The sequence below is a fragment of the Thunnus thynnus genome, chromosome 4, assembly GCF_963924715.1.
Source record: "Thunnus thynnus chromosome 4, fThuThy2.1, whole genome shotgun sequence".
Lineage (NCBI taxonomy): Eukaryota > Metazoa > Chordata > Actinopteri > Scombriformes > Scombridae > Thunnus > Thunnus thynnus.
Genome location: NC_089520.1, coordinates 2,856,863 through 2,870,389, shown reverse-complemented (window position 1 = coordinate 2,870,389; position 13,527 = coordinate 2,856,863). Strand labels below are relative to the sequence as shown.

Here is a 13,527-nt window from a genome sequence, read left to right as displayed (position 1 = left end):
CGTCAGTGAGTCACAGCGCTGCACTGGGTGACATGTTTCATTCATCATAAAGAGTTTGGTCATGTTAGTTTGTTTAGAAACGGCTCCAAAGACTAATAACAGCATCACGTTTTCAGTCTCCAGAGAGTAGTTCTGTGTACGGCAGACGCTACTGAGCATGTGCAGGAACGTGGTTTGTGTTTACAGCTTCATATCAGGACTAGAGCTGCTTAGTCGATCGGCAGAAAATTAATCTGCAACTATTGTGATTAGGGATGCACGATATTATCGGCACGTCATCGGTATCGGCCGATATGAACATTTTCTGCCTACTATTAAGCCGATTTGTCGCCTTCTTCTCCGCCGCCTGACTGTGTTTCCCTCCACGGACTGTTTCACCCTGACGGTCCCGGTGTTTCCTCCGCAGGCTGAACTTCACTCAGCTGCCCGTCAGACCTGCTGCTTCTTCTAGCGGAGGCTAGCTAGCTGTGCTTCCTTCCGGTCATGCTGCTGCTAACGCTCCGCTAGCCTCTCAGCTAACGTTAGCCCCGGTTTGTTATTCAGGTTAAAGTGGGAAGAAGCAGCAGGTCTGACGGGCGGCTGAGTGAAGTGCAGCCTGCGGAGGAAACACCGGGACCGTCAGGATGAAACAGTCCGCGGAGGAGCTGCTGTGTTCGGCTGCACAGATAGGAAACACCTCGGCTGACAGGATGTACCACTCTGTTTGAAAAAAAAAACTTCTTCTTTTTGGTTTATAACGGCGGTTGGCAACCAGCGTATTAGGTGCATTACATCACAGTCTTCCTAAGTTCTTCCTTCATATATTGTCTTTCTTGATCATACTTGGTACAATCTATGATTGTATGCATAATAGTCTTTCCAGCTGGAAAAAAAATTTGTGCATATATCAGCATCGCCACAGTGAGTTGGAAATATCAGCATATCGGATATCGGCAAAAAATCCAATATCGTGCATCCCTAATTGTGATGATTGTTTATGTAATTTTTCAAGCAAAAAAGAGAAACATTTGCTGATTTTGTTGGTCTTACATCATTGTACATGTGATATTTGTAGTTTTCAGGACAAAATAAGACATCTGAGGATGTCACCTGAGATTATGATGTTAAACTAAATGATGTCTGTTCATGTTATGAACTTTCATAAAATGTCATGTTGGAACTTTCTCCCATTGCTTGTTTTTCACAGTTTATTCTTTCAAGATGAAAAGTAAAAGATCAAGAATAAAATAAACTTCAGTGGGTTTCTCTCCTCTGATCTTTGAGAGTTCATTCCAGTATAATTTGAGTGTTAGAAAGTCTTTCTGAAAGCGACATGTGAGCAAAGCCAAGATTTAAGTCTGTGATGTCAATGAGCGACACTTCCTGGAGCTGCTCCACTGAGAAAGAATAGAGCAGCAGCTCTGTGGACGCCGTGCCTGCGGGCCAGGCCGACTCTCCGGGGATTCGGCTACACTTTCTGGTTGAGAAGTGTTGGCACAATTATGCAGATGTAAAAAACTTTTAAATAAACAAAAAAACCTGCATCCTACGTAGCGATGCAATAGCACGGATAAAAACTTCACGCACTGTTGAATATGAATGAATGAATATTTATTTAACAGAGTGACATTTAGTCGTTTTCATGCGGAGCGCCGGTGTGGAAGTTTTTATATTTGTCTACAGATGTTTATTGCCACAACTGAGCTGCTGTGGCTACAAACAAATCATAAAAACCGACTTTTACTGCCGCAGTCACAGTTTCCAGGTGTTTGGAGCACGACTGCATATGTGTAGAAAAGTAGCAGAAAGCTTTTTTTGTGTCTCCAGACGGAGCTGAGTGAAATCTGATCAATTGCCTCAAGTGATGTCATGTGAGTCAGCGGGAGGTGTGGAGTCTCGTCTCTGAGGCAGACCTGATCTTTTTGTGTTGATGCTTCACGTTACTAAACTGCCACACACACACACACACACACACACACGCATGCGTGCAGATTTAACTGAAATGTGAGCCGCACACGTACAAGAATAACAACGATAAAACCAAATCAATCGCGACACGTCCGGGATTATTTGTTGTCGAGATGATGAAGATGAGAAGGTGACATGTTTGTTTTTACCGGGCTGTGAGGCGCCGACGCTGAATGATGACGACGGGAGATATGTGCAGAGAAGTGAGACGTTAAAACTGACAGCGTTCACACAGATGTAGGACCACACAGGTAAGTGGCTCAGGTCTGATCAGATCTGGTCTGTTCAAAATAACTGGATCTGAATCACTTGGAGGCAAAAAAACAGGATTTAGGCCACTTCAGCATGAAAAAATGTGAATGTAGCCTAAATGATTTAAACACACGTTTCCTGAGCAGCCAAAGAGATGCTTCACGCTGCATTAGGTATTTTATAACTTTTACACACTTTTAATGTCTCCGACTATGTGAAATCTGATGTTTTAACATTACAGACGATGTTAAAACACGAGTCTTTCAGGTAAAACATGAGACTGATGTCGGCTGCGGCTGCTCTGCTGGTGTGTTGATTGTACTGTAACTGGACGGAGGCTGTGAATAACGTCTCATAACTGTAAGTCAGGTGTATTGAAGGAAGAAACATTAGTAATAATGTTGAATATTTATAAGAATGAAAACATTTTGGGTTGTTTTCATGGTTCACTCAATATGAAACCTTTAATAAGTCGGCTAAACTTACAGCTCATTTGGGATGAAAGAACTCATCAATATTCATTACTTTATATTCATCATTTACTTTGTCACCAGATCGACAAATAATACAGTTTACGTGGATTTGCTGCAACAGATTAAACTTTTACCACAAAGATCTGTCACAGGACTCTGAGGTCGAGTATCTGTGTGTCTGCAGGGCTGCAAACAGTGGAATTATTGTCACATGATTACTGGTATACAGACATCAGGTTAAGGCTCTATATTTAGGAGATCCTATGGGATATATCACAGGCATGCTGTACATCAGGGTGTAGCGTCATGTAATGTATGTACAATATGTATTTATGGTGGACATGCCGTTACATGATCTGTTCCTGCTCCAAAGACTAATAACAGCAATCACGTTTTCAGTCTCCGAGGAGGGAACGCGGTTCTGTTTACAGCTTCGCTAGCTTGTTGCGCTACATGTAGCATAAGACGCTTGAATTTAAAGTGAAGCTCTGTGAGAAATTTAAAGTTTTTAAAGTTGTGATATGCAGCACAACAAGGTGGCGAAGCTATAAACAGAACAGTGTTCCTGCACATGCTCAGTAGCGTCTGCCGTACACAGAACTACTCTCTGGAGACTGAAAACATGATGCTGTTATTAGTCTTTGGAGCCGTTTCTAAACAAACTAACGTGACCAAACTCTTCATGATGAAGGAACATGTCACCCAGTGCAGCGGTGTGACTCACTGACGTGTTTTTAATATTTTTTCGACAACTTGTTAGTAGATCAGTTCATTGTTGGTTTGTCTACTACATGACATTTGTTGACAAGAAGAAAAACATAGAAAGTCACCAGTCTTATGCTTTAAAACTCAAACTGGTCTTCACAAAGACAGACGTACAGTATAAGAACACAGAGACAGAATTTACCCCCATGATCTTGCTCCTCTGCTCTACATCCTCCCACATGGAGTGGACGATGTAACGGCACATGTACTTCCCTTCTCTGCCCTCCTGACGCATCCGCACCAAACACATCCTAACAGAGGAAAAAGACAATTAAAAGACAATATGACCCATTACAGGCGCAAAAAACAGCCACTGTGTGTGTGTGTGTGTGTGTGTGTGTGTGTAACTCACCATACATGCAGCTGTGCTACCAAGAACCAGGAGTTGAGTGTGTCGGGGAGGGTGCATTCTGAAATAAAACCACAGCGTTAACGAGCGTTAATACACCTGTTCTTACACACCTGACGTTTACATCACTGTCTCCTATAAAAACACTCTGATATGAAGCAGCTTCAACCTTTGTCTTAACTAATTCATTTGTTTTTATTTTTTACTTTTAAAACTCAGCTACAACCATTATCACGTCTTTGTAATAGTTGTAATTAGTACTTTTATGTTGCGCTCCTGCACTAACTCTGGAGAGTTCACACTAGTAAACACACACACACATATATATATATATATACATATATATACATATATTCTAGTGCTGTAACTGTGCTCCTCTACTGTCCAGTGTGATCGACTCTCCAGCTGACAGATCTGTTAGCAGCCGAGCAGAAGAGACTCTCTGTGCTGTGCTATTTTATAGCTGAACTAATGTCAGGACACACAGTTTTTATTTCTCTGACTGAGTATAAATCTGATGTCTTCACATCACAGATGATGAACAACGGCGTTAAAACTCGAGTCTTACAGGTAAAACATGAGGCTCGTGTTATATGAGGTCAGTATGAGGCAGCTGGATCGTACTGGAACCAGAAGCTGTGAATATATTATATATTGTAATTGCAGGTAAAGTGTTTTGAAGAAAAAAACATCAGTGTGTGTAAAAATGAGAAATATTTATAGGTAAGAAAAAGCTTGAATCACAAGCACATGCTCGCCAGGTTGATGAATCAGACCGACTCTGAAAATCCTGATTCTGGTTCACTAGAGTCCTGATATGACAGTTACAGCCATATGTTATGAACCAGGATCAGGCTCCTTTTACTAAATTCAGATTTCAGAGTTAAAGTGAAAAGAAACCAACGAATGTCAAACACGACTTTATAAAGTGAGTACAAGCGATGGGACAACGTGCAGGATTTCAGACCCAGCAGACTCGGACCAGGTCTGGACCCGTCAGGAGACAGAGTGAACACACATGAGCTGTGGTAGCAGCTTTAACAGGTGTGTGTGTGTGTGTGTGGATGTGAGTAATATGAGTGAGGAGAGTGTGTGTTTGTGTTTGTCTCTGTGTGCCAGGTAGTAAAGTGTCAAATAAATGTGTCAGACAGGCAGTGACAGCGACGCGGAGGACTACCAACGCCACGACGGTCAGCGTTCAGAGCAGAACTACTGCTGAAGTGTGTGTGTGTGTGTGTGTGTGTGTGTGTGTGTGTGTCATTTTGAACCAGTGATTTTCCAGCTTTTCTCTCTGTGTGTTTATATAAAGTATTTTTTTTTTTTTAAAGATGCAGCAACATTCATCATACTTTGAAAGATGTTATCATCTACTGGATGTAAATCTGCTCTGCTGGCAGTAAATGCTGCTCATCAGCGTTCATGATGAACACTTTCAGAACTTCCTCCAGATTATTTATTGATCTCTTTAACGTCTCCAAACTGCAAGAAAAAAAAAAACAGCTGCTGATACAGCTGTTAATCTAATCAGATCCTTTCAAAATAAACTCATCTGCAGTTAAGAGAAAAGTTAAAATCCAAAGATTCCTTAAGGTGTTTTATATATAAAATAGCATCATAAATAAATAAAACATCTTTAAAAGGGGCATTCCACTAATTTTACACACTAAGTTCTATTTACTCATCGTTGTTAGTTCTACTGTTGTATAATTTCTTCTGTGGTTTTTTTTTTTTTTGTAGCGTTTGAAAGATGTGGGAATTTACCAGGAAAGATGCTTTTAGTTGCATGATGGGAAATGTAGGATGCAGCGTTATTGGAGCTGGACTCATACTAGGCAGGAAAAAACATTTTTTTTAAAACTCTTATTTTTAAAACTCTTGCAAACCAGGAAGTACAAAACTAAACTGCAGAAGGACGACTAGTTTATTCTCATCACAGCCTGAACTACCCAAACTCTTTCTTTCCAAAACCTTTTGGAAAAGGGCGGCACTTTCCAAAAATACTTGGCAGGTGATTGGATGAACCGTCTGTTTATCACCGTCTTACTTCTTACAGGCAGCTGGACTCACAAGATCACCTGAGAATCCTCACAGGAAGCTGATTGGTCCGAACCACCTGTGACTCAAACCAATAACCTGAAGCCCGACAAGACGGATTCTCACGTGATCTCGTAATGTCGTGAATCCAGCTGGTGTTTAACATCATGACACGTTTCTACAGAAACGTTTTGGGCTGATGAGAGACATTTTTAGAACCAGATGACACAACTGAACATCACAGACGACCACTAACGAACCACAACTGTTTATCGTCATCTTACTGTAGCTGTAGGTGAGAACAGGCCTTAATACTGACAGCGTTAAACTTACTTTCAAAGAACTCGTCGTAATTGATTCTCTCTACGCAGCACGTGTACATGCGCAAGGCGGCAATCTTGATTTTCTGTGGAGACAAAAAACAAAAAAAACTTGTTAAAACATTTTATTTATACACTGAAAATTAATTGCAGTGTTTAAATTTAAGACATTTTTAAGAGAAACTGATACCAGCAGCTGTATTTCCACGCAGGCTAATCTGTCCTTTTACATTAAAACATCCGCACACATAACCTGAACTTTCCTACAAGGCGTCATTTACTTCTAACTGTCTTTCTTCAACCGACTGATGTCATTACGCAGATTATTTCCAGGATCTGAGGACTTTTCTGAGCTGCTGTTTCGGGGGTCTGTAAGGTATCCCCCGGTTCACTATAGAGGAAATAAAAATCCTGAAGGCGACACAAAAGCTCTGAGCAGAAACAGGACATGAGGTCAGAGACGTGTAACCGCCGCTCGTACCCAACGTTTGCCAAGCCGGCCGTTTAGCCCGACACTTTCCTAGATGACAACAACATTCCTGTGCACATTCGCCACATCTGTAAGTCTTTATCCCCAAAAAAAACCCTCCCGCATAACCAAACCATGTAAATGTTTATGCTTTAATGTGTCAGAGCAGGGCTGTGCTGCAACATCATGGATACAAAGCTGCAGTGATTAGTCAATTAATTGATTGACAAGCTGGTTTCAGCTTCTCAAATGTGGTTATTTCATTATTTTCTTTGTCATACAACAGATTATCTTTGGAGCCAGACTTCTATCTGACTCTGGGAAACTATAACAGGCATTTTACACAATTTTCAAACAAGCTAAACTCAATTTATGGTGCAGCAGCTTCGTAAAAAACAAAATAACATGAATGTAGCTTCTGTCCAACATCCACAGTCTGGGAATAAAAGTCCTGTGTTGAGATAAATCCATAAACTTTCATTAAAAATCTGAAACATGTGATACTGTAAAGCTTGTAGGAAACCAGAAGGAGAGACGTTGGGTGGCGGCTCACCATCTGTAGGCAGAGCGCTCCGTCTTTAGCGTTCCCTGCTCGCTAAGAATGTGATCTGATGAGGATTTAATAGAGATTTATGGAAGTCGAACAGATTTCCCGGAGCAGAGACTTGAGGCTTTTTTACTTTCCGTTTCTCTAAGTGTCAGTTTGTTGTCGGGAGAATTTGATAAAAGACACAGAACAGAAAAAGAAAGTCTTTGCTGTCTGTTGAAACTGGGCTGAACGTCACTGTAAAGTTGATTTTTTTTATTGCATTTGATGATATTTTCAACATTCAACCCACTTTTACAGGATCTCATGGACAGATTTCTTGGCAAAAGTGCACAAAAAGTGAAATCCTTTTTATATTCGTTACAATAAATGCAGTAATGGCGGCTTGTTTGATTCATCTGTGTACATTTAAACAGCAGTGAGAGTTTTCAGGGTGTGTTCCAGTGTTCACACGCTGGGAGGAATATTCCTGGCTGACAGCCCATAATTTAAAAGACACTGCTGGGACACACAGAGAGACAGAGACAGAGGAGTCATGTAACTGTCCTCTACACAAAGAAAAAGTCCAACAGCAGCAGTCGTGTTTATTAAACTTGAACGGTAGTAAACAACCACCGTGTGTTGTTGGAGTGTTAAATTACGTTTATTTCTGGTCATCACCTACAAAACCTTTCACCAACTGCCCCCCCGCCCCCCCATATCTCACTGATCTCCTGTACCCCGACCAACCCTGTCGGTCCCTCTGCTGGCCTCTCCACCCCCCCCCCCCCCAAGTCCAACATTCACAGTTTCGGGGACAGATGCTGCGTCTCAAATCACACACTTCTGTACTTACATGTAACATTTTGAGTGCATCAGTGCGTTCACACTGAGAAATATGGGAAATGCAGTGTGAGTACCCGGATGCTGCACTCATAACGGTCAAAAAGTTGAGTGTGGAACTATGGACGCTTCTCGCCCTCGATGGTCGCCATCTTGGCTACGTAGCGGAAGGGGAGGGACCGCTTTTCAAGCAGGGAATGGCGGCCGAGTACGTTGTAACCATGGTGAACATCGCCACATTATACAAATATATAACTCCCAGTTCTCGCAGATTTACCACAAACAGAGCACATAAAACATTGCACTGTATTGCGAACATCTTTTGGCCAAAATAATCACAAAAAACTCTTAAATAAATATCTGCACCTGAAACCTGGACTGTACCAACCTCCTGCAACAGGACGGGGGGGTTTGGAGAGAGAGAGCCTGTCGTTTGTGTATTTTGCAGTTCATTTTTTAAGTCTCATTTAGAGTTACTGTGGTTAGATTTTGCTTAATTAATATTAAAGTTATAGGCAAACTGTCTATGTGTTTATTTGTCGTTAATTGAGTTATTGTCTTCTGGTTTGGTCGGCTGGTATAAACTGAATGTTCCCTTCATCTGTCATTAGTGACGTCAGTCTGTTGACATCAGTTCAGTTTGTTGATTGCTTTGTTCTTTTTGCATTTTTTGGGTAAATAAAAAAAAATCAACCTTTTGAAACCACAAAAACCTGCGTCCTCCTGTCCCTTACTGTTCTGTCCCTAACGGGGAGCTTTTCCTTTTCCAAACTGAAGGATTGAGGACGTCACATGTTCTTCTCTCCATCACTCACCCATTTGTTGTATTTGAGAGGTCCTGTGAAGCCCATGGCCTCGATGAGCTTTGTGAAGGCCCCGACTTCTTCCTCTGTGTGCTGCGGCGTCTCCTTCACGTTACGGAGCTGACGGACGGGACGACAAACAGAAAAAAAACAGCGAAGAAGAGAGAGCGTGAGATGTAACCACGGCAACTAAATGTCAGCGTGAGACAGAAGAAAGGAGGGAAGACAGATGGAGGTGTAACATTCTCTGTGTATAAACTGTATAACCTTCATTAAATCAACAGCACACACACACCTGGAGAACATGGCCTTTACTGGCCGCCTGCAGCTGTTGACTAAATTAATATACTGACCTATTCTGAGCTGCATGTTGTCTTCATGCCTCGACGGTTTTATTACTGTTACCGTGACCCCAGTTACCCCAGTTACCCCCCCATCTCATAGTTCTGCTTCAAAATGACAATAAAAAGGTTTCGATCAAAGTTTGTTCCATCTGTGTTTGTCAGATCTGCTCAATATTCAGTAAAGTGACACTGTTCATTCAGTTTATTAGAGATAGATTAGTCAATTTATCAATTAATCAACAGAAAATAATCAGCAACTAGTATTATAAACCAAGTACATTTACTCAAGTACTGTACTTAAGTACAACTTTGAGGTACTTGTACTTTACTTGAGTATTTCCATGTGATGCTACTTTCTACATTTCAGAGGGAAATATTGTACTTTCTACTCCACTACATTTATTTGACAGCTTTAGTTACTTTTCAGATGAAGATTTGACACAATGGATAATATAACAAGCTTTTAAAATACAACACATTGTTAAAGATGAAACCAGTGGTTTCCAACCTTTTTGGCTTTTGACGTCTTACAAAAAGCAGTGTGTAGTCGGGGTCACATTTCACATGTCTATGAGTTGTTAACAGCTCCACCAAATAGTGATTTTTCCCTCTAAACTTCTCACATGCTTTCATTTCAATAAATGTTCAAATGATCCAATATTTCAGCAAAAATCAAAGATTAGAGAAAAAGTACAAAAACTGAAAACAGATTTGTGTATCAGAACTTTGTTTTTTCTTCTTTCCTCTCCCATTAATCATCTCACCACCCCTCAGATTTATCTGCTGACCCTTTGGAGGGGCCCGACCCCTAGGTTGGGAACCACTGGACTAAACTAGCTAACTGTATATAAAGTAGTGTAAACTAGCTCCACCTCCAGCAGCTACAACAGTAACATGCTGCTCTAACACTGATGCTTCACTATTAATAATGTCCATCAACTAATCGTTGCAACTCTTTGTACTTTATTAAATATATCTAACATATCAGGTGCAGTAGCTGATTATCTGCTAAACAAGAATTCTTGTTTTTAATCCTTTATGTACATTAAGCTGACATTCATTAATTAAATGCAGGAGTTGTATTTTTCCATTGTGATATTACTACTATAATACTTCTTGCACCACTGACGACACCTGAATGAGCGTTTCCATCATGGTGTGCGTGTCTGGTTACCTGTGTGGTGACGTGCAGCGTCCGACATGGTGTTAGACAAGGAGACGACTCTGTGGCCAGTTGGCAAGCTGCTAAAGCTCTGACGAAACAGGCTTCTTGGTCTAAAACCTGCAAGAGACACACAGAGAGAGACAAGAAGGACAAAGAGAAAGAACGAGATAATTAAATATATAATGTAACATGAAGGCTGTTGACACTGAAATGACATGATGAATAAGTAGATATGTGTAGACAGAAGCACAGCGGTTCTACTGTTATCATAGTTATTTCATACTATCAAACTTGATAGTTGGATCACTGTTAAAATCAATTCAATGCTATCAACCAGAGATCTAGAATTACTGATCAATACTCTCATTTTTTCTTCTACAACTACTCTTTTCATCTGTCTAAGCCAAGCAGACGTGTCCCGCCAGACAGCTGACCAAAACCAACCGTAGATCCTCACATCGCACCAACCCTCACATCCCTTCATGGCTCCCCATAAAGTATAAAATAGATTTGAAGATGCTGCTTGTCACTAACGAGGCCTTACATGGTCTTTCCCTTCATACATTTCCAGAATTTTGCGTCCTCTAGGCCACCTTTAAAAGGTGCTTTATCGATAAAATCTTACTAATTGATATACAGATTATTTTCTCACCACCTTTGTATTTTAACCTCTAGTGTCTGATTGACAAAGCATCACTACTTGAAAGACCTCAAATCCTGCCTCTTCCTGTTCCTCCTCTCCTGAAAGCTTTCTAAGGAAGCTGAATCAAAATGTATTTATTATTTATAGTTATTATTCTAAGTACATATTCTTAAGAATTCATCCGATTTAATTCTACTTTATATTTCTATTAAACTGCAATTGAGAGAGAAATAATTTTCTTTTTAGCGCCACTAAATTAACTTGACAGCACTGGTTACTAGTTCTGTTAGTGGGCATGTAGGCCACCAATCACACGAGAGCTCCCGGCTAATTAACAACACGGTTTAGCGCTGCAACCGGTGATAACTAATCGATTAATCTGTCAGTTATTTTCTCGACAAACTGATTAGTTTTTTGGTCGATAAAACATCCAAAAATGTTGATCACTCATCCCAAACCCCGAGGTGACGTCCTCAACCAACATTATGACTCTCTGTATGACCTAATTTAATCATATTGATATGTTTGATAAATTCACAATGTCCATCTGCAGCTCAAAGTGATTTCATTAACCAAGTGTTGGAAAAATGGAGCTGAGAGCAGCTGCAGGTGACAACAAGCTGCTACGGAAACAAGTAAAAAGTTTATCTGAAGCTAATATGAAGCTTCAGCGTCCAAATGAGTCAAATCAAGTAGATATCTTTCAACGTTACAGTCTTTTTAGTGTCAAAGTTCCTCTTTTTGTTACTATACTTCCACCTGCAGCTCAACAGGGAAACACTGTCCGAGGAAACACAAAGAGGGAATTTGATGCTAAACAGACTGTAAATGTGTCAGATATCCACTTGATATGACTAACTCAGACTGCTGAAGCTGAATATAAGCTTCACACAGACTTTTAAATGACTGTGTGGACACACTGTGGATTTTGGCCTCCATCACTTCCATTGAAAACACATTTGAAGGATCTTTTCATATCCAGTATGAACAGGAGGAATGATTACAGCGAGGAAAACCTCTTTCACTGCTCATAGAGACACCTGACTGCTGGTTTAAGCCACACTTGAGAAATGGTGAATCCGTCCTTTAAGGTTTGACACACATATGAGTTTATAAAATGTTTTATTAAAGATCAAATAAGAGTCTGTTTACAGAATCAGACTGTAGTTGTGTCTCGTCGTCAGTTGTTAGATGTTCAAGGAGACGTTGTCCCTCTAAACTTCCAGATGATTTAGTTTAAATAACATTTAGGAGCCCAGAAAGGGAAACAAATCTTCAATATTTCACTAAAAGAGTAAAGATTAGAGATTTTTTATTTCCTGTTGTTATTTAATGAACCTGCACGTTCAAGTTCACCTACAGAAACCAGCTGACAACCTGCACAGGTAATAATCTTATTACACTAACCGCTCGGTGACACACACACACACACACACACACACACACACACACACACACACACACACACACACACACACACACACACACACACACACTAATAATCGATGTATCGATCCTTCACGTCTCATATTGACCTGACTCATCACCTCCGGCCTCTGAGTGTCCAGCTCAGCTGTTCATGACCTGCTCATCTTATTTACCTGTTCTCCGTCTGTGACGCGGCGGGTTATATTAAACCCTATTAGCCCGCTGAGCTAACGTTAGCCGCAGGTATTTATTTACCTGTCCGCGCGCGGTTCTGGACGCGTTGATGACGCTTCTGACGGTGGACTGCAGCGGCCGCCGGTACATGACTCCACGATCTCCCCGAACTGCAGCTGCACTGCGGCTCCAACAATAATAAACCTGCCGGTTTGGTAACAGTCCTGTTCCTCCTCCTCTGCAATGTCAACGGAATCTGCCCGCCTCCTAATCCTGTCCGGTCAGAAACAAGGATTCAGAGAAGAAACGGTCCGCTTTCAGTCCCTCCAGGATTTCACGGCGGTTTTTTTGTGATTTTTGAAAATGTTTGATTTTACAGCGGCTTTTATTAAAAACTGTGATACAATTTGCGATGTTTTATGTACTGTTTTTGCGTTAAAATTACTGGAATTGGGAAATATTACAAGCAAAGAAAAATAATGTAATTTTTTGAAAAACTACCAATTAATCACTTCCTTCAATAAAAAGCATTCTACTTATCACAGAAACAAGTGTACTCCAGTGATAGTTCTTTAATATATTTACTGGACATGAGGACCATGGGCTCAGTTATATAAAAAAGAAAATACTGTACCTGAGCTCCATTTATACAACACGTCTTTATTGAATAAACTTTCAGCTCAACATTAACACCAAATAAAATCAGTCAACATTGCCGTTGAATTAAACCACACATTACCTGCATAAAAGTATAGTTTCATTTCCAAAGTGTCCATTTTCATGTTGGAGGTAGATTATGTTAATCTTTGCTGTCTCAACAACATCAGCTTGTATTCTTCTAACTGAATCAAACCTCATTTGGGAACATTTGGGATTGTTTTGCTTGATTTATGGCATCATTTTTGTTGGCAGGTGAGATTTGTCCATCCTCCACCTGAATCCTTGTGAATGCTACAGTGACATAAGTTATCACGTCACCAAATGCACCAACT

General features: G+C 40.6%; 1 protein-coding gene across 1 annotated transcript in view; it reads right to left on the bottom strand.

Annotated features, from left to right (window-relative positions):
• uqcc1 (ubiquinol-cytochrome c reductase complex assembly factor 1) overlaps positions 1-12,819 on the bottom strand; it is a 21,604-nt gene extending 8,785 nt beyond the window's left edge. The window contains exons 1-6 of the mRNA XM_067586173.1: positions 12,617-12,819; positions 10,300-10,407; positions 8,794-8,901; positions 6,154-6,226; positions 3,790-3,847; positions 3,580-3,688 (exon numbers count right to left, since the gene is read on the bottom strand). Of these exons, the coding sequence (XP_067442274.1) occupies positions 3,580-3,688; positions 3,790-3,847; positions 6,154-6,226; positions 8,794-8,901; positions 10,300-10,407; positions 12,617-12,685 (525 nt within the window). The 5' untranslated portion in view covers positions 12,686-12,819. The remainder of the gene's footprint in view (positions 1-3,579; positions 3,689-3,789; positions 3,848-6,153; positions 6,227-8,793; positions 8,902-10,299; positions 10,408-12,616) is intronic.
• Positions 12,820-13,527: the final 708 nt, after the last annotated feature.